The sequence below is a fragment of the Setaria viridis genome, chromosome 8 (assembly GCF_005286985.2).
Source record: "Setaria viridis chromosome 8, Setaria_viridis_v4.0, whole genome shotgun sequence".
In the NCBI taxonomy this organism is placed as follows: domain Eukaryota; kingdom Viridiplantae; phylum Streptophyta; class Magnoliopsida; order Poales; family Poaceae; genus Setaria; species Setaria viridis.
In genome coordinates, this window is record NC_048270.2 from 33,455,128 (window position 1) to 33,477,476 (window position 22,349).

At 43.4% G+C, this 22,349-nt stretch overlaps 1 protein-coding gene across 2 annotated transcripts; it reads right to left on the reverse strand.

Annotated features, from left to right (window-relative positions):
- Positions 1–4,186: 4,186 nt before the first annotated feature.
- Positions 4,187–6,771, reverse strand: LOC117833738 (F-box/kelch-repeat protein At1g26930). Of its 2 annotated transcripts, none has more exons than XM_034713335.2 (3): positions 6,622–6,771; positions 6,343–6,473; positions 4,187–6,161 (listed from the first exon to the last, which is right to left on the reverse strand). In XM_034713335.2, exon 3 carries the CDS (start codon positions 6,025–6,027, stop codon positions 4,723–4,725), a length of 1,305 nt encoding a protein of 434 aa, XP_034569226.1. In that variant the 5' UTR covers positions 6,028–6,161; positions 6,343–6,473; positions 6,622–6,771; the 3' UTR covers positions 4,187–4,722. The 2 variants fall into 2 exon arrangements, with proteins under 2 accessions (XP_034569226.1, XP_034569227.1); XM_034713336.2 differs by having other exon boundaries at positions 6,617–6,766.
- Positions 6,772–22,349: the final 15,578 nt, after the last annotated feature.

A 22,349-nucleotide genomic window follows, 5' to 3' on the forward strand; every position in this document is an offset into this window, starting at 1 on the left:
AGGCATAGATACCTGTCAACTTGAAATTGCGACCAATGCAAGGGCAACATTTTTCCAACATGTAATGTTCGGTAACCTGCAATCATCCATTTCCTGACAGGACAACACTGACGGATTAATAAGCTTGTGAAAAAATTTTGAAGTCCCTATCAGCATTGCCTTTTCCCTCGTACAGCAAATGGCAAGTGAAGGATACACCAAGACTGGCCTGAGTCCTGAGGCACCTTAATTTGAGTCTGGCTCAGTTGGACCTTTCAATGCGTTTGGTAATGACTTGCCTTCTCAAGGACAAGGGCAACATCCACAAAATAATTGAGTAATTGACACATCCTTCAGCCCGAGGAGTTGCATCTAATCTAACCTTCGAGGTTGTGACCTGAGCAAATTAATAGGGGGAAACACATCATTGGACTACAAGCCAACAAAATATAGACACATCATGACCATAAAGCAGTGACATTAGCAACTTTATGCACCAAAGTAGATGCATCAAGAACAATATAGCGCAGGACAAATTCCTTAGCGATAACTTTATGCCTCATCTTGCTTTGGAGGAGAATTTCTAAAATGCCCAAACGGCAGATTTACATCATACCAACTGTGACTAAATTGGCTTTCAGATGTGTAAACAAGAAGCTTTTACATACTCACCATTGATTTCCCCTGCATAGATTATTGATAGTGCTTAAGTTTCGATACTTGCCATCGAAAACTTCACCACAATGAAGCACCAAGACAGATGCAGCTAATGGAGCGGTTACGTTAAAGATTCTACCAAACTTGAATCCTGCAGCACATATGAAGGAATTGAGGAACCTGTGGTTAAACAATTAGTGGAAAAAAATCAACGGCGTGTAATTTAAAGAACATCTCCATCAGATGTAGGGACGGATTCGATTCTTTTTCAGAGACTTGTCGCACTTGTGAGTAACAGTATTTGTTTGATTGCTTGTCCTTTCTGCTTCTGCTTTTCTTGGTTCTCCAGGCGAAGCACAATGCCATATACTCGTTCCATGCTTTAGTTTGTTCTCCACTGAAATTCGCTAGAAAAGAAGGTACTTCCTCTTGATTAGCGGGATGAGAAAAAAAACCATAATATTTTGTCCCAATCAAAGAACATGAACATCAGCTTGGCATTCTAGAAGTTACTTTGGAAGTAAAGCTGACCAGATCAAAGCCAACCACTTCGTTAATACTGTGTTCAGAGAATGGGGGACAGATTAATTGTAAAGATGCTATTCGATATCAAAGTCAACCAATAGAAACTGAAGTCTGCATCACCATATAAACCCACAAAAATACAATTTATGTTACCAAAAGGGGGAAAATAATAAAAGGAGCAAACATGCCATCAAACTCAAATGCCACAGCTTTGTTAATGGGGTCTTGACAATTTGTCAAATATAAATTGTTAATAACTAATAGCTCTAGTAAATCACTTAAACTCCTATAGCATGAACAAAAAACAACTAAGTTCAGATAAACAATAATAAAGGTAAACTGACCAGATTGATTTGTTTTTGAAACACAGAAGATATTTTACCTCTACTTATATTTGGCACATTTACTTTTGTGTGCATAAAGTATCCTACATTAGCACAGTTTACCTTGGATGTAAATGATAAAGGAAATACTACTGAAAAAATGTTCTAGTACTTTCACCAGAGGAGCTAGAATAATGAACTTACTTCACTTCAGTTTAGCCATATTTTGCGCTCAACTAGCTATATTCCAGTGTTCCACAGTGTATAGAACAGCAATGCGAACCAGCCACAATAATTAGCTACCACATTGAGCCATTGACTACTTACATGTCGTGTTTATGTCAAAATGAACTTAAGGTTCCAATAAACCATGTCACTGCACTACTCAATGAGTGGTACTTATTGATCAGAAATGTTTTACACGTTGCTCAAAAAATTAGAGATGCCTAACTGTTTAATGGACCTACATGTTTACATAATTTTAAGTGCAAACCTTCACAATTCAAGAAAGATATAATGTCCTGAACTCACACACATCACAGAACCAACAAAATGGCTAGGTATTATCCAAATTGGTCAGATTTAAAAGAGTAATATCTATTAACTTCAATTCAGCAGACAGAAAACCATGCAAATGCATGACATCCACCGAATGGACTTACATAGGCATGTCTGATATATGTCCTCTCAAGAGAGTTATTAATCTTCTGCTACATCCTCCTATCGATTTTAGTATCATTGAATTGGCCATTACACAAACTAGACTACCCAACCACCAAGCATATGCTAAACACATACCCGACTAGTCACCATGCCTATAAGCTCATGAGGATAGTGGGGTATCATCCTACTTGTGCCCTTCTAGATAGCTTACCTGTTGGAGGAGGAAGAATATATACTTTTAAGCATTATACAAAGGTTCTTCAATAAGCATGAAATGCACTACGAAAAAGAATTGAGCCATCTTATATTTAACCAGAGTGATGCACAAATGTAAAAGGCTAAAAAATAATCATTGTTATTATGAATTCTCTTACAAACCGCTGGAAATAAAGGAAAGCTATAACAATAGCCATGTAGGCATGAAGGATTTGTTCCCTAGAAATTTGTTTGGAAAAAGGAATCCCTCCCCATATTACCAAAACATTTCAGAGGTATTAGGTATGCACGGACGGAAGAAAAAAGATAGCCAAATACTATCAATTCAGATGGTTACTTCAACAGAGTAATCCTGAAGAAAAAACCAAAAGCTTCACTAAGATCATCTATCCACCAAGAAACTTTGGTCTTACAAAGACAGACTATTAAGACACCCCTACAGCTTAGATACAAAATATGCTGCCACTCATTGATAGTGCAAAGCAATCAGCATCCCTTTTTTAATTGACAGAGGAATATAAGATCATTCTCAATAGAAGAAACAGGCGCAGACTTCTGCAGTGGTTACCGTAAAAAATTGCCATTTCTGCTCACCACTTAAAGTATCTAATATCAAGTCCATATAGAATAATTTAAACACTGTATTCATCCAATATCAAATGACTACAATACACCATGTTTGCAGGACAGCAGACTTGACTGATACAGGAAGAATAACATAACTAAGCATAAACATGTAAAGGGGACCAAAACAAAATAAAGCACAGCATACAGCAAAGCACATAAAAGACTGTAAGTGTACATAATCAACAAAATGTGAACATGTACAACAGTATACTGAAGAAAGCAAACTCATGCATACAGAAAATTCATTTCTTTTTAGCACCTATCATCTATATTTCACCTAACTGCCCCTTACCATCAGCATGAATCAAATGCTTAACAGAAACCCCATTGTAGGAAAACCAAATTGTATGATAGGACAGCTTGTAAGTTGTTCTGCTTATATGCCCCAGAAGATACCTCACAGTAGATTAAGGTTAATCAGGGAGCTTCTACTAGAAGAGAACTTTTACATTATTAATAGGCTCAGATACGAGTCAGTTTGGTTGTAGAGTAAACTTGAATGCCAGCAATAGCTGAAGCTGAAGCTAAGTTAAACCTCCATTTTAAGCATAGATCCTCAACAAAACAAATAGACAATTCATGATAAGAGAACTTGGCCATAAATTCACCTTAAATTTATCAATTATAAAATGTGTATCTGCTACCTAACATATGCTAGTAATAATTCCTTAATATAAATATGGTTTAATGCTCATCACTAGTGATCCTACATTGCTGCTGTGGTGATAATGCTCATCACTAGTAATCCTACGTTCTTTTGATCTCCATAAGATCAACTACCGTTATTTTGTTAAGGAATTGAAATCTTAGAAGCATGTCAGTTTTATCATTCCTATGCTATAATTGGCATAATGATTGAACATGGAATAATATATGTGCATCGTCCATTTAGTGCAATCGTCCATGTAAATGGTCAAGTGAGCTTCCTACAGGACCATACAATATCAGCATTGAATAACTAGAGAGAAGGGGGGAGGGGAATGGGGAGGAAGGGCACCACATTAGCAACCTACAAGGAAAGAGATCTAGCAAAAATATATAGAAAAATAGATCTGGTGAGTAAGTCTAAGTGCCAGTTAATCTCCCAAGACATTCACACATTCCAAAACTAGAATGCTAGCTCACAATGACCAACAGAAGCTTTCCACGCTAACGAAGCAAAATTGAGACAGAATCAATGAATCAGACACCATTAGTAGCATAACACGGCACAACTGATGAGTACTCATGCTCCTCATACTCTACAGATCTTGCAAAAACTTGCATAAAATACAAGGAAATGTTTCACAATTATCTCCAATCACTATTAACCAAGAAAAGACAACAATTGTCAACAAGGACATATTTCTTTCTTCCTTTATTTCTTACAATCTATGGGCAAATGATTTGCCAATGTAAGGCTAATCTCTGGAGCTAAAAAACTTTGATCAAGGTACCCAGGGAAGATCAAAATGTTTGAGGTTGCACCGAATTATTAATCTAATGCTGCACTGCATGTCCCACTTTCCGGAAACCAATTGCAGGCCCTCCAAATGGAATTAAAATGAAGAGATTAGACATAAGCAAGTAAAAAGCTACATGAGAAAGTTCTATCCAACCTTCAGCTCAGCCTAAAATGCCAGAGGGAAGATATTCCCCCACCAAGGAGTAAACAGGCTCAGCAGAATTTGCCTTCTTTATCCTTCCTTTTGGTCAAGATGTACAGTTTTAATAATGTAATAGACCTTGTATGTCAACAATTCATCACAGCACAGTTGTATACAAAGCTTCCGGAATGGCGGGTGCCAATGATCTTCCAATCAGGCAATCCATTATTGGGTACCCAGGAACAAATTTCAATCACCCCGCTACCACCAAGACTCATTCCACCAATGACAATGAGCATATCTCCACAACTGCGAAAAGCCAAGCCCCAGCCATGTACTGATGTATACCTCCCAGGTAATGACCCAAGAGTGATCCAAGAATTATTTTCCTTGTCATACTTCCTAACTTCCCTTGAAGCATAATCAGCAGCATAAAGTTCATTATTCACAACAGCAACAAGAGGTGGAGCACCACACCCACCATTAAGGCCCCGCGCCATATCAGGGATCAATCGCCAGGTGCCATTCTCCAAATCAAACTCCTCAGCACAACTAAGGATCTCGTTGTGCTTCTCAGACTTCCCGCCAATGACATAGAACTTGCCATCCATGAAGAAACCAGAGCACATCTGCCGCGCCCTGTTCATGCTTGGAAGAGTGGTCCATGTCCGCATCTCGGAATCATAAAGCTCAGCAGAGCTCAATGTACCATTCTCACCAATACCACCAGCTACAATAGCCTTCTCGCCGAAGCTTGCTGAGCCAAACAAGCACCTCGGTGTGTTCATCATCTCTCCTGTTGTCCAGGAGTTAGTTAGAAGGCTATACCTCAGCACAACATGGGCCTCCACCCTCCTTCCGAAGACAAGGATATTGGTGCCCACGGCCAGGGATTCTTTATCAGCTAGTGTGAAGCATTCTATGGGAGGCATGGAAGGGATGCTGAACCACCTTTGGCGGCACGGATCAAAACCATCCCACTCGAGCACATTGCATGAGCAATAGATCATCTGCTCGACAATCCGGGCCTCCCGTCTCAACCTATAAAGTTCCCCAGACCTTACAAGGGAGTAGAAAGACCGGTTAACACATGCCACATCGTAATAGTAAGATCGGGGAAGACGGAGCAGGCAGGAGATTGCCAACTCCCGGCCGATCCCGCTGATGAGTTCACTTGTGTTGACTTCGCCGTTCTGATCACCATCCTCCATATTGGAGCCCCAACCTTCGATTGCAGGATTCCCCGAACCACTGCCGACCTTATTCTTTTTCCTATAACAATTCACCAGACCCTCCACCTGTCCTCCCTTCTGTGCACACGGCACCTGCAGGCTCTCAGTCACACAGTTACTGCTTCCAGAAGTGAGATCTTCAGAGAGGGTCAAACCAGGGGCCGAGCTTGATGAGGTTGCTGAGTCTAAGGCCAATATCATGCGCTGGTCCCCCAACATGACCAGAGCAGCCTTCAAACTTCACAACGACTCTACAGCAATCCTAAAGGCTGCATGAATCTTCCAGCAGCCAAATCCACACAAGCAAAGCAAACTGGAAACAATCCCTTTTTCTCTCAAATTCAGGATTGAACCTGCAAGGTGAGAGCACAAGTTGGTCAGGTGAAAACGCAAAATCCCAAATAATGTCAACCGTTTCAGCTGCAAGATCCAGAACACATAAATTCTTGCATCAAATACTCCCAACCAAATCTCCCCTGCCCCCCAAATATGCAACAAATCACGGGAGCAAGTAGCACAAGTAACCGATCTTACCTCCGAAGCAACCAAGAAGCGGGCGCAATCAGGGGAGCCGATCTCGAATTGCGGGAGAAGTAACGGGCCTTGCCGCCCGTACATTCCACCGGCAAGGTCTGACCTTCAACCGCCGCCGGCACCTGAGGAACCTGAGGAGCAGCACCAAGATCCGGCTTTTTCCATCAGAAGCACTCAGGAGAACCAAGATCCCCAAGGAGTCCACCGGGCGACTCAAGAAATCACGGAAATTCACACCGAGAAATCAAGAGGGGGAAAAAAAAGAAGGCACAACTTAACGATCAATCCCGCGCCATTGGGGCCTCCCGCAGCGGCGTGCCGCCGGAAGCAGAGCAGTTGAGCCGCATCCCGGGCGCCGCCGAGCCAGAGGCTTCGGCGCTGCGTTTATCAATCCCCCACCTCCCCTCTCTCCCGGCTTTTTTTTTTTCCCTCCCTCCCTCCCTCTCTCTCCTCCCTCCTCCCCTTTCTTTTCTCTCTCTCTCTCTCAAACTTGTTTTTCCTTCTCTCCCCTGTTTTTGTATTCTATCAGCAACTCCAACTGTGAAAGGGAGAGAGTGGAAGGTGGTGATGGAGAAGGTTTGCCCCTTTGGCCCGGTATTTATATTGGTGCTTAGGCTTCACCGTTTTGCTAAAATCCATCCATGGATGCCACACATGACATGGGGAGATGTGGTTTCCATCCCCAACTTTATTCAGATTCAAGAACAGTCTCCAACTTTATTTGTTTCTTGCTTGTTGATCAATGCTAACGATAGAGTGATGTGTATTCGATGTGTCCGTTTTCTAGCTATTGTGTGTTTTTTATGCCAAAGGATATGCATAAGATGTGGCAAAAGCTGTAACTTTAATTGTTGGAAGTGTAGTGATGATATGTGGGTTGTACTATTTCCTTCATTGGCTTTAAATGCTGAGGATAGATAGCCTTTGTATTCGGCGCGTCGTGTTTGTAAAATGTTGTTGAGATTTTGGAGATATGTATGATATGGCAATGAGATGTCATATGTGCAGGTGCGGGATTTGTGGTTTCTTGTTGTAAATATTGGAGTATCTAGTTGGCTAGGTATTTATTGGGCTACAACCTTACATTACATGCCAACTCATGGTGAGATAAGAGATATAGGTGGCATCCATAAGGGTTTTTCATAATTTTTGATATTAATGATAGAGATATACTCCCTTCATTCTTAATATTTCTTGATGACATTTTTCATTTGTTTTGAAAACTGATAAACATGCAAGGTAGACTTTATGAGTTTTAAATGACAAATCTAGGGTTACTCATTTCACTTTACTTAACTAATCAATTAAATTAAGATTATTGATCAAAGTTTGAGGAAAAAAGTAAACGACATAATATCAATTAAATCTTGGCTATCAATGTTTGGAGAAATAAACAAGACAGTATTTAATTTTCTATTGTTTCTCCCAACATTGAAATATTATCTTCCGTCAATGAATTGAAGTCATTTTATATGGTGTGCTTTCCACATGGTTTATTATAGCCTTATAATTTTAGTTTGGACTATGGAGAAAATGATAAACCAATGTACATACTGTTCATAAGCTATGGCATAATACCATGCTAAGCTACAACTACTTTTGTAAATAGTGAGTAATGGATGTATCCAACAAATATGCTTTTCTAGTATTGTGTTGGATATATGGTGTAAATAGGTTTGTGATATCTTGAAATTAAAGTAAATATGTGGATATGATATTTCAATCCCTAATTCATATATATATATATATATATATATGATTTTTTCACACAACAAGATCATATATTTTTAAAAATCATATCTTTGATTTTGCATGCCCAGTATAAGGATTGACCAAAGGATTTCCGGAACTTTGCACTCAAAATGTTACTCCCACGATTAACTAGTATGTAAATAGATACAACTATTCTAATTTTCTTTGGCAACGAGTTCAGTGTTCTACACTTCTATCATCATCCATTTCGGGAAACACTCCATAAAATTGGAACAAAGAAAACAAAGTAACACGAGCTAAGGTGCACCAAACCTCAGTCACTATGGAAAGTATGTAAATTATTAGTAGGTAGGTGAGCAAATGTTTTGTGTTTGTACACAATGTGATATTTATAAACTAACATTCTTAATTAGATGAGAACAACAATATCTCTATGTGTTTGTGACTACAGAGCCTAAAAGTATAACAAGTTGGGACACTTGAAGCGGCTTAGAATGTCCATTGATCTTCGAGTCAAGCCGCAATCTATGATGAGTGCATTGCCCATCTTGTGCATGCATGTGTACAGCATGAAATAAGGATCTGCCAAAGATCTTTGGAACCATATGATTAGACGATTGGTGCTCTTTTCTCAGGTGGGGTTCTACTTTTCTTGGAATTAAAGAAGTTTTTTTAATTGTGAACAAGCCGTGCACTCCACCAAAACATTAAGTATATCAACTTACACGAATTTTACCCACAAATAGAAAAACTTATTGCCCCAGATAGGCGTGGGTTTTTACATATAGTAATTCTCCCAAACCATGACATTTTTTTATCCACAATTGTTTGCAGCGCACTCGCTTAGTAAATTTGTTTGATCCATACATGGAGAGGCTAACAAATCAATTGTAAATTTGAGTTCGTTAAATAAGATAATTTCTTTAGAAGTGAAAATAATCTATTATTTGCTATTGGGGGAATTTTTTTTTTACATTTAGTATGTCTGCCTTACAACACGTACTAGCTGTGTGATCCTAGCATTTTGCATGCTCCAAGTGCCAAAAGGACAGCCGTCAGGCGTCAGAAGCCCAGGCCTCTTTTTATCCAAGGTAAGAAATGGGATTCCATTTCATTCCCAAAAGAAGGTAGAATTTGACAGTGTACTATGTACGAGCTGCCGTTTTTGTCTCTGGGAGTAGTACGATGGATGACTGATCATGACTGACACCCATACAACCTCGAACTTGAAAAAAGAAATTGCAAAGAAAAAGAAATATGGAGAATTGCTATTTTTTAAGATGTAATCCGCCTCGCCACGTAATTTAATCTTAAAATGCCCCTTAAATCGAATGGCAGCAGTTAATTTCCTCTGATAAACCGATAGGAAACATAATTATGCAATGAGGTGATAATACAGCATTTTTTGATAAATGATTTTGGGAATTTAAGTCATGTCTAATGGAACTAAGCACATTTTCTATAGAATTATTTAGTATATGTATATATGAAATGAACAGTTAATTTCAACAAACTTTTTTTTTGTCTCTGTACCCAGATACAGTGTCTCTGAAGTATATGAAGGCCTTTCTGAATTGATGTCATGATTGCCACAGTGAAGTGCTGGAGACTGATATACATTATCCTTGAGGATTATTTACTTAATTCAAGATGGTTACATAATGCTAATTAATGTCAATGTATAGTACATCATGGAATATTTGATAGAAGCCCAATTAATCATTTTAAATATTTGTACACAAAAATATCATCTTTGAATGCATGTCACCAAGTAAGCTCAGTGGACTATAATCAATTAGCATTGACAGCGATCCATTGCAAGCGCAGACAAGAGTGCATGCACTGTCAAATTGAAGCACTAAAGAATTTATATTACATTCTTTATATTACTAAGGGCTAGTTTGGTAGGAGTCTAGCTCCTCCTAAAAGGAGCCGGCCGGAGAAGTCATTTTTTTTCTTCTGCTTCTCCATATAAAACAACTCCGGCTCCTTCAGTGCTCCAGGGGTGGAGTCGTTTTTGACAAAACCGTTTGGTAGGGCTTCAGCTAGAGCCACAGGAGAAACTGGAGTTGGAGCCTTGCCAAACTTACCCTAACACTCTCACGTGCTAAAAAAGACCAAGCCATCCATTTGCACCGTACCAACGAAAGCAAATCCACACACACTAATAGAGAACTGACATTTCATTCAACCCCTTTTGTCCCCGTTAATATTGGACCCGTGACAAAAGGGTCTTTAGTCCCCGGTCAAAAATGAGGGACTGAAAGGATACCGACGGGAGGGGCTTTAGTCCCGGTTGAAAAGATCTGGTAGCAACACGCCCCCCCTTTTGTCCCAGTTGGTAATTCCAACCGGGACAAACCCCCCTCCCCCTTTAGTTCCGGTCACGTCCTTATATTCTCCAACACCCAAGTCTTTTTCTCCACCACGCGCAAGTCTTTCCTCTAGTGCCAAGTCTTTCCTCCTCCTCTCCAGCGCCAAGTCTTTCCTCTCCTTCCTCCTTCTCTTCCTCCTCCTCTCTGGCGCGGGTGGCCACCCCTTCCCCCTGCTGCCCCTCCCCTTCCCCCTTTGCTTGCTCGTCATTAGGAGTGAGGAGCGGCAGCGGGACGAGGGCAGGGCTGGAGCGCGGGGGAGCCAGGCGGCGGCGCGGGGCGGAGTGGCCAGACAGCGGCGGGCGCTGGCGACGGTGGGGCGGAGCCGAGGCGGTGGACGGTGGGACGGCGGCCAGCGGGATGGCAGGGCAGGCACGGAAGGCGGGACGGTGGCTGAGGCGCGACCCGCGGGATGGCGGAACGGGTGGATGGCGGGGTGACGGGGCCAGCGGACGATGGGCTAGGAGGACACCCCCAGGGATCTGGGGCGCCGAGGCGGCGGCGGGGAGGAGCTCGGAGCAGCGGCGCGGGGCAGAGTGCGGAGCGGCGGCACGGGCTCGAAGCGGCGGAGTGGCGCGGAGGCCGGGGCCGGGGCGGAGCGGCGTCGGGGTGGCGCGTGGGCGGCGGGTGCGGCCAGCGGGCGTGCACGGCTTTTTTTAATTTTTTTTAAAAAAATTTAGTCTCGGTTAGTAACACCAACCCGGACTAAAGGGGGCCTTTAGTCCTGGGAGGATGATCCGGGACTAAAAGATCCCTTTTTATCTTGACAAATTAATCCCTGATGGATTTTTAGGAGATTTGACCTCTAACAACCGGGACTAAAGGTCCATTTTCCAGCAGTGACACAACTTGATCAACACCGAAAGGATAATTGAAACACGTTTTGGTTAGGCAAAACCGATTCTACCCCAAAGAAGACACCGTTCTTAGTTTGTCACAACCCTAAAGCTTTCTTTCATGCATACAACATATATCATGTATGTAATAATATGCTGTAAATATACATAACTTATTTCTGGACCATCACCATGCATGAGTCATCATATATGAAGAACCTAACTTCCACTCCATCGAACTCCATATATCTTCATGGAGAATTGGAGAATTGGAAAAGGTTCAGCACACAGAAGCAGCTAGCTATCCATCCATCACTGTTGGCATCGATGCTCCATGCGTGAAAGTGGAATTGGAGGTCATCGGAGCAGGAGAGCAACCCCCATTGCTGCTGAAAGCAACCGGAGGCCGGTTGGCATCCACACAACGGAAAGGGAGAAGGGAGAGCATGGACACCTGAGGCGTTTGATTCGGTTGGCCTCTGCGTGAGGCATCTGGCCGGGGCGCTACGACGGTGAGGTCCGTGACGCTTTACTAGTTTTTGCGCCGATTTGAACGAGTCCGATCCTCTGGCTCTGGGTTGCAGAGCATTGGCTGCTTGTGTGCTAAGGGTTGGTTGCCAAAAGAGCTGGGCACCTTGCTTTCCACATGCCGATATATGGAAATGGAATCTAGCTAGAGGGAGATCTAGAGAGCATGATGATATATTCTTGGTATTCTTTTCATAATATATAGTACGTTCTTAATTCTTGGTGATGAACATTAAATTAATATAAGTACCATTTGCTTAAAGGAGTGTGTCCAGGCTTTGGCCGGCGATAGGTTTTGTCGAGGAGAGAGAGAAAAAATAAATATTATATTAAATTGTAGTCCTTCCATTGTAAAATATAGGTCGTTGTCGTACTTTTCGAACTTTGACTAAGTTTATATAAATACGCACCAGCATATGCAATATCACATTCATTTCATTAAATCCACCGTGTCTTGAATTTATATTTATTTGGTATTGTAAGTAGATATTATACATTTTTCTACAAACTTGATCAAAGTTGAAATACTTAAAAAAAAATAGAATGACCTAAGTACAATCTAGTCCACATCTTGAAACAGAGAGATTAATTACCATTATTTTACGAGACCATGTCGAGCCCAGGCATGCATCCAGACATATCCAGAGCAAACTTTGACACGGTCAATCAATAGATAAAGTGCGTGAGCCACACAAAAGTCCTAAACAATAATCATCACCCATCACACACTAGCTAGTGCCGTCCAGATTAAATCACCATCAAATAGGTTATTAGCAGCCAGCCATCCAGGAACTCGTCCATCCATTCCATGCACGCGCTTTGTGTGCGCGCTTGACTTGCTCTCTCCATCCCTCTCTGCTCCCACCTGCGTAGTACAAACGTGCCATCTCCATCGGAGCCAGCTCCATCTCCATCTCCATCTCCATCTCCATCCTCCTTCCATCTAACACACCACACCACCGGCGTCGTGGAAGAAACACAATCATTGCCCATAGGCCGCCGTCACATCGGATTACGAGCTCCCAGCTCCGATCTTCTCTTATTACAAAGGCGATTAGTCGTCCATCAGCGTCACCAAACCCGGCCAGCTTGGTCACGGTCACGTACGGTGTGGCAATGTCATGCATGCCCTAGCCCTAGGGCGCTTATAGCTATCTTGGGCCCCAGTTCTTGGATATCGATTGGGATTTGGGAAGATCACTGCCACACGTATGATTTCTTGAAATTAAGAAAAGTTTGTGAGTAGCGGTCATCACTGGAGAGAGTACTACAGTGACGAGGCACCAAATTGATCATTATTAGAAAGGGAGTATACAAGTAGTACGAACGTACAAATTATGGAGCGTGGCCGCACACATAAACAATAATAGTCCTTACAAAGGATATCTTTGTATTCTCTCCGTCCCAAATTATAGGTCGTTTTTGCTTTTCTAAATTTATAAATTTAACTATGCATTTATTAGATATACAATACACTATGTCTAAAGCATAGCTATTTTTAGGACGGAGGGAGTGCTAGAGCAGGAAAAACGTAGGAATAATAGAATGCCCTACGGAACGGAGAGATGTACGGAAGGTGCAGAAATAATAGTTTGGATGGAGCACAGGAAAAACATAGGATTTCAATGGGAAGGAGTGATAATATAACGGAGACTAACCAATTGGTAAATTCTTTCATATAGTTCCTACGAATCAAGCTATTCCATATAGATTTCATAGGATTTGTAAGAACCAGTCATATATACCTTTGTTCTAAAGAGCCTTACAAGAAAGTTTCCTATGGATTCAAGCCCAAATTGCTAGCTGCTGGTTGAATTGCTTCATTTTTCCTTTTATTTGTTCCAAAGGAGGCTTAAATAAAATTAAAGACTATACACATATACTATAGTACGAAAGCACTGCCCCACTGACGAATTACAATAATCCCTATACATTAAATATAACATAACATTTGTTTATTAGTAGTGTGATGGTGAGGTGGTGGCGGGACACGTGTCAACGTGACGAGTGCCCTTACGTTTGTGGGAAGTGGTTGGTTAGTTTCTCGTTAGCCTTTGCGGCCCAGGGAGGAGCGAGCAGACGAGCAGTGAGTGGATTGGGGCATAAGTGCACTCTCTCTCAATCCACTTTTGACTAGTTAATGACAATGACATGAGGCTGATTGTTATTTGATGCATGATGAATTGATGATGTGTACCGTCCTCTCACCTTCAGCATTCATGCATGGTCGTTTTTCGCAAATAATTGGGGCTCTGCATATTTTTACCAATTACCATGCATGGTTAATTGACTTACCTGCGCCAACCACACCTACTACTACGGGTAAAAAGTTAGATGGTCTCAAACCAAGAAAACTCTTTGTTGTGCACATATGTAGAAGTTTCCATTTGAAAAAAAAAAGGCTAGCTTACTTGCTCCCTGAAAACACAGGTGATCCATGACACACCTTTTTAATATCCTATTTTTGCTCTTCCAGAAAGTCTCTTGAGCCCATGCTTAGCTTGGTATGACAACTGAAGAACCCTGAAGTGTCCAAGGCACCCTAGCTAGCTAACCTCATCTGCGAGCCCTTTTTTTCCCATCGTCCAGCACAGGAGCTAGCAGGAAGGTCTTGTAGTTTGGCAAGGCACGTAAAGAGGCAAAAAGGTGATTGCTTAGAAACCAAGAACACCTCAAAGCGATGCCAAAACGCTCATGGTTTCAATGGAGTGCTGGGGGTGAAAGGACGCCATGGTGTGGGCAAGCCGGGCCCACCGCAAGGGTACAAATGCCTCGGCAGGAAAAAAGGTGGCCGAATTCCTACTCTCCCCGGTCACCAAAATATTCCAAAAACAGTTGGCCAGCGGCCTTTTTCTCTTGCATCATTGTAGATGGATGCTTTCCCATTGCCCACAGCTAGGTTCACACTTTAATATGTGTGCACAACTGCTGCGAGGAAGAATTGCAATTTTTTTTTCCTTTTTTTGAATTTATTTGTGCCGCGGTCGCCTTTCTTCAATTCCAAAATAATTTTAAATTCGCTCATTTCATCGAGTCCCATTTGGCTCGACTCTAGCACACACACCATCTTATCATCTACACCTCACTACGTAAGTAATGCAGTAATGCGACTATATATAAAAAAAACATTTTTGATTTGTTTCTCCATAAATACATACGTGTATATATGTCGATTTCCAGTGAGTCATACAAGATTTTTAGCAGAAATCTAGGGATCAGAAAAGCCACGCTGGCAAGAAATTAGGTAAAAGTGGAGAAGGACCAAGCTATTTCCGGCAATGCATATTGGCTTTAGGCAAAGTTTGTACAGATTCTCGTGCAGGTTATAGTTATGTGACTCTAAAAGCGTACAAGGCCTTTGCCTTTCTTTCTTTTTTCAAGGGAGGCATGGTATTTCCAATCCGAGTGAAAAGCATTTGTAGAAATTCAAGCCGGGTGAGACTTTCCATTAGGGTTGTGTTGGCATTGCCCGTGAATGCTTCGACTAGCAAAAGCCTTGGACCTTTCATTTCTATACACTTTTGTTGCCAATCATTTAGCCAGGGACACAGCAAGATAGGCTACCATTTGCGTTATCATATTGTGGTGTCGCATTCACCGGAAGAGTTGAAGTGGCGTGTGCATGATGTGATCTTATTATGTTTGCTGTGTGCCTGGACAAAACGGGACGTAATGTTTTTCTCAAGGAAAGAAAAGCAGGCAAAAGAAGAAGAGGCGGCCCAAACAAAATGTCATTTGCTTTGTTGCCGAAGAACCTGGTCGGTAAATGGGCTCAACTAGTTGGGCCTCACGCTTAGCCCAGCCCAAACTAGCTAGCTGTGTGCGCCTGTGCCGGCCGGAACAACGGTCTCTACTGTTCAGGCTCCGGATTCAAACTTGGTGAACAAAGCGAATTTGGATACATTTGTCTGAATCCACGACAAAATGTCTTCACAAATTCTTAGCGGATTACTGTGGCATTTGCTGATCATGATCTGTGCTATACTGCTACATGATATATTGTCCAAAATCGGAGTTTGTAAAATGTCGATATTATATTTGTTGCGTTTGAAATCAACATTTTCTGGACGGATCGAAACTTATGCCCAACACACAGGTAGGGGTGGATACCGCTGCTAAACTTTAGCACCTGTCACATCAGATGTTTGGATACTATTTAGGAGTATTAAATATAGTCTAATTACAAAACTAATTGCACAGATGGAGTCTAATTCGCGAGACGAATCTATTAAACCTAATTAGTCCATGATTTGATAATGTGGTGCTATAGTAACCATTTGCTAATGATAGATTAATTAGCCTTAATAGATTCGTCTCATGGATTAGACTCCATCTGTGCAATTAGTTTTGTAATTAGCTCATGTTTTGTCCTTCTAATTAGCATTCGAACATCCGATATGACGCTGCTAAAGTTTAGCACCTCGTAGTCAAACACTCCTAGATCGTTTTTGTCATGTGCTACATGACACTTTAGCATGAGTAGCTTGTGCGCGTGCACTATTTGAACACGTGCGTGTGAATGCGATGGCATCGATCGACTAGTGAAATGCAATGCCAATTATTGGTCCATTGTCATCTAGCTTGCTGAATATAGATCTGTACATTTACTATATCTCTATCCTAATCTAGTTACTATACAAGCATCAGTCTCGTGTCATACACAGAGAACACTCGTTGCAGTTCAGAGTACATGTCGTTTTAATATACACTGATGTCGCCCTGATAGAGATTGGGTGGCTGAAGGAGAATCATCCCCAGTCTCCGCTTTTGTCTTACTAGGTTCTGACCCGTGCGTTGCAACACCTCAGGTGTTAATCATGTGCCTTAAGTGTTGATCATATGCATAGCATGTTATTACCATTCATCATTCATGCATAATTGTTTTGATTAGTGTTTTAGTTGAAAGTTCTTTAAATGGCTTTTCAAATGAAGGTTTATGCTAAAATTCTAATTAAATGTTGTGAAAAAGCATAAATGTGAAAAATATGAAATTTATGCCTAAATATTGCTTGAAAAGTCAAATGAACCAAAAATGGAATCATGAACAAGTTTGCAAGTTCAAACCAACTAAAATATGAAATTCACAAGTTGTTTGAATCAAATTCCGAAAGTGTGGGAAATTGTTAAAGTCGCTATGTTTGAGTGGTTTTTAAAATTTATTTTGCCAAAACACTCAACTTTCCGTCAACATAAAACTTGTATTGCTTTCTATCTAGTTTCTAATGAGTATGCTCTTGAGGTGTGAAAACTTTGTTGGTCAGTTCAAATGTAAGGTTAAAGATCAGCCAAACCCATGAATCCAGCCCCAACTCTGAAATTTTCTGAGTCTGCAATTCTGAACCCTGTAATCCCTTTTGCTCTTGTTTTTCCCCATCTTTGACCCAATTTATCTCCCAATCCTTTTATCTAAACACCAGAGAGCCTTTACAAAAATTATATTCCTATCATCCAGATACACTTCTCGCTTTGGCAGATTGTTACTTGCCATTGTAAAATTTGGAGGAAATTCGAGCTGAAGTTGTTGAGTTTCGCAGCCAAGGCACCGAACTGATTCAGTTCACACACGCCCATCGCCCGACCTTTTCAGAACAACGTCGCCACGCGGCCGTCGACCTCCGGCGACCGTCCCCGTCGCGAATGGCCGCGTAGATCAGCCCGGAGCTGCCGCGCCGCGCACCTGGACGCGCTCCCGTCCACAATCACGCGCTCCAGCTCTTTAACCGGCGCCCCCGACCTCCTCTTCTTCTTTCTCTCGCCCATACATAATTTGTCAATATTAGCCTGAAAATTCACCAAGACATAGAATGGCCACCTTTCGATACAGATGAATATTCATTTATCTAAGTGATGGAAAATGGAGAATGGCTATCCCATGCCTGCCAAAGTTGAGAGCTGAAACAAAGCATGGGTACCGATGGATGAGCCGCAAGCTGAAGCTGAGGGAGGACGTACGTGTTAGAGCGTGGACACGAGCTAGTCGTCCCTGCCTCCTCGCCGGCGAGCTCGACCGATCGCCGTCGTCCGATCCGTCACTGTGTGGAACACGGAGCACGATAGAGCAGCGCGGCTCTGTTTCTCGACGCCCGCAGCAGCGGTGCACCGGCCTTGCTGGCGCTCCGGGCGTCAGCGAGGTAATGGGCTCAGGAAGCTGGGCCTTCACCTGCCGCGACCCAACCCAACGCTCCCGCTCCAGCCCTCCAGGTCCGATCCCAGCCGCGGAGACGGCATCGTACGGCTCAAAATCCCTCTAGCCCGGACGGATTTACCGTCCCCCCGGACGGTAAACCAAATACCATCCGCCCCCTGGGTCGGTCGGTGGCGACGCCGCGGCACGGCGACGGCGCCCGGCGCCGGCGTGGCATCCTCCTCTCCTCGCGCACGGATCTCCGACACCCTCTCTTCCGGTATTCTTTCTCGTATTCGCGATTCTGCAGGCGCTTCGTCGTGGCAGAGACCATTATGGGTGTGCTGCGCGTGCGCGGCCAGCTGGCTCGCCGTCGCTGGCCGGTTCTTGCCGGCGGCGTCCTCGTGCTCGTCTCCATCGGCGGGCCAGCTGGCGGCGCCAACTACTCCCTCCAGTCCTGGATCATCAGCACACGCCTCGACGGCTTCTGGATCACAAGTCAGCGCCTGAGTCCAGGCGTGCACTGCACGGATTACTTCTTTCTGGATTTGGAAAATACACCCCTCCTTAGGGTCTTGTTCGTTTCATCAGGATTGGATTCCAGCCAGGATTACTTTCAGGTCCGATTTGAGTGATTCCACCAGTGTCACTCAATCCGGCCAGGATTTATTCCAGAGGTGAGGAGGTATGGTTTCAATTCGGGCCATCTAATGTAGAAGGATTCCAATCCAGACCGGTTTTCATTTCAGGCCAGACTAAAACGAACAACACTTTCAATGCAAGTCTGATTTCAAATCGGACCACTTCAAACCACCTGGAATGGACCTCATTCCGGGCCAATCCGGTGAAAACGAACGAGGCCTAAATAATTTTCCTGTTTATGGTAGCAGTAAATGAAGCAACCCTGATTAAAGAAAGTGTCCGTGCCCTCTTCTTCTCTACCCTTCTTGAAAGCTTTCCTCTGATGCATAAGTACGGTTAGCCTTCCAGTTCCTTGCTACCGTGTATATATACAAATCCATCCATGACCATGATCATATCCATCCACCGTCCCAAGTCCCCATCAATCTGACAGCTCGAGATGGCCGGCCGCTTCCTGCTCCGGCGACTCTTCTCTCGGCTATCGTCCGTTCCAACGAGCCTCCTCGGGCCTCGTGCGTCGCCGTCATCCACTCCGGCGGCCACCCGCCGTACTGCGGTATATGCCCGGCCGTCTGTCTGTTCTTCTTTTTTTCGGTGTTGTTTTGCAGGTTCAGATTTCACTAGCTAGATAATTTCAGTTTAGATCATCTCTGTCGCCCAAACCAGAGAATCAATAAAGCTCTGATCATCATCTTGTTCTGTGTATCTTGCCGTGTCAGGAAGGCGAAGCCAGAACGCTCCTCGGTGATCTTGCCCATGGACGACGAGCTCCTGCGCATCCTCCTCGTTGCCGTGAGATCCACGGCTCTGTGAGTATTTCAAGCACGCAGCTGCTACTGAAAAACTCGCAATCCTTATCAGTTAATCACCATGAGATGGTCATTATCTTCTCCAACAGTACGCATATGCATGGATTCATCGCAAGTTCACGTTCATCTAATAATCCTGATGTCCTGCATGACGTGATGGTGTGTATGCATTATGCTGCAGGCTGCAAGGCCCTACCAACAACACTTCTCCATCAACTGGCATGCCGGCGTTTGCGGATTCTGTCATCATCAGAGGACCGAGCGCTCGAACCTTTTTCATCCAGTTCGGGCAAGATTTCTCGGAGAGCTGGAGCGGCGGCGGCTCGCGAGGCTGAAAGAACACCTCCAAATAAATCTGAATTGGAAGCTCAACTGGCAACTTGGGAAGCTGAACGGGCAGCTGAAGGTGCAGCTCGGGAAGCTGCATGGGCAGCAGAAATCGAGGCCTTGGATGCTAGTCGGAAAGCTACGATCGCTAAAACGCCCCTAGCTCCTTCCTGCTTTTGCATTATCTTTGGTTCCTCAGGGATGAACAACTAACAGCTAGCTGGTTCTTACTTTTTGGTAGTTCTAGCCGCGACGAAGAGGAAAAGGCTTTTGATTAATTGCTAACTTCATCTTGGTTTCACTGATGATGTGCAGGGAAATGCCTTTCCTTCAACAGATTTATGACGGCTCTGATATGTGCGTGGGGGTTTATCTTCATGTCTTGGATCCTTGGAATCCGCTCCAAGTCTTAATCTAGCTAGTACTGTATCGTATCCATGGCCCATCTAGCTAGGCATGGTCGATCAGTATGGTTGTTATTTGTTTGAAGCGTGCGCTTCCGAACAGATGATCCTGTCACCCCGTGGTTTGTTCTGCAAACTAGACATGTCTCGAAAAATTCCATGTGTTTTTCTGGCGGATGCACCGAAAGATTTGGTGTAGACTGAACGAAGACGGCAGCTGCTACCTGCTACGGTCCGTTTTATTTGATGTTTCAGACAATAATTTAGGCCTGGGAACTTCAAATAAAAGGAATCGGAGGTAGTATGTGCTAGTATCATGTCCTGTACATACATCGTGTCATCGTCAGTGTTGTATCCCGGTTCATACGAAAGTCGTCTGAATTTCCGGGAGAGATGGGAGCGTTGTTGGCTCGCGAGGAAGCTTGGGGGAGCTCAAATGGCAGCTTGGGGGGAAGCTAAAATTGGAAGCGGCCACAAAGGCGCTGGCCTGGCAAGCTGAATGGGCCACGTCCTGCAGTCCCCGCGCTAAACGGGCCAAGCGCCGAGCGCTCGTCGTCTTTCCGGCCTTCCGGCTTCTGGCCCAATTAAGTTGCCGAAACTAAGCCAGCGGGCTTTACCCAATTAAGGCGCGTAGTAGTCGGGAATCTCTTCCAGAAGCCCGGATGGTATGTAGCTTCCACTGTTGGAGATTTTGTGCGGCCACCCTCGGCCGCACGATCTCCTTCGTCGGCTGCCGCTGCCCTTGCTCGGGAGCGCACCGCCGTCGGCTCGTGCGGTGTGCGCTGGCGGGAAACCTAGGTCGGGGGTGGAGAACTTGGCGGTGGGGTAGGAGCTGGGCGGAAGCAGATCGGCAACGAGGTCACCGTTGGCGGACGGTAGGCGGGGGTGACGAGAAGAATCAGGGGCCTGTTTGGCTGGACTTATAAGCCGGCTGAAAAGCTGATTTGTTGTGAGAGAAAAATATTGTTCGTTGACTGATAAGCCAGCTGAATAAGCTGAAGCGAACATACCCTAGGTTAGGAAGGGGTGGAGGCGGCGGTGGACAGTGGGCGGGTGGTGCGGCATCTACCGGTTGGGCTGGTGGACGAGGTGGCGGCGGCAGAGGTGGAAGACAAAGGGAAGAAGGAAGAGGAGGAAATGGGACTGGAGTTGGGCCAGAAGTTACCTTCCCTATTCCGATAGCTAGATAGGAGGCCCAGTAGTAGTTGCGCACGATGCAATCCACGGCCCGTCCATCTAAATACGCTCTCTCCCTTGAAAAAAAGAAACTTTCAAGCGGTGTTCAACATTTTTACTCATAGTTGCACGCATGCACTAAGATTATATTTGTTTGGGTTTCTTGTCAATTTCTCATTATGAAAAGCTAGAAACTTAGATAAATAACGAACTTTTCATGCAATTTTCGGAAAATCAGAAACTTAGAAAAGCTGAGTTCATATGGAAAGATAAAAAGCTCGATCTTCTGATCTTTTTTACTTTTTAAACCTAGAAAGCTAAACACATCTTCTAAAAACTATTGCTAACTTTTCATGAAAAACCTAACAGCAACTTCTCAAAAAAATTCCAAAAACTACAGCTCAAACAAACATACATCAAATTTGAGTTCACAATTCCTTCGTGGGTTCTTGAGTCGGATGGAATATCAACAAATCAGTCCCCATTCCTTCACTGGTTACAATATGAAACATAATTAACGAAATTTCAGGGCCGTTTGGTTCGGGTTGCTTATTTTTAGCACTTGTCACATCAAATGTTTAGATACTAATTAGGAGTATTAAACGTAGACTATTTACAAAACCCATTACACAGATGGAGGCTAAATAGTGAGACGAATCTATTAAGCCTAATTAGTCCATGATTTGATAATGTGCTGCTACAGTAAACATTTGCTAATGATGGATTAATTAGACTTAAAGATTCGTCTCGTCGTTTAGCTTCCATCTGTGCAATTAGTTTTATAATTAACTCATATTTAATCCTTCTAACTCCAAATATTCGCCCGAACAAAGAATAATGTGAGTATGTGACTCAGGACTAGAACAGCCTCGCTAACCTCCACGTGCACTTATCAACACGCGAAAGCCAGCCACATATTCTTTTGTCATCATGTGGTGGCTACTGTTTCTTCTCTTTGATTATTTCTGATGTTTTTTCGACAAACATATTTTCTGATTCTTACTAGTTACTAAAGGAAAATTTTCTGCAACGTGTTTGGGAAAAAAATCAAAGCGAAGGTAGTTGGTTTAGTTAGG

Bases quoted from the DNA above. Each gene is read 5' to 3' on its own strand.
- LOC117833738 (XM_034713335.2), bottom strand. From the start codon at position 6,027: ATGTTGGGGGACCAGCGCATGATATTGGCCTTAGACTCAGCAACCTCA.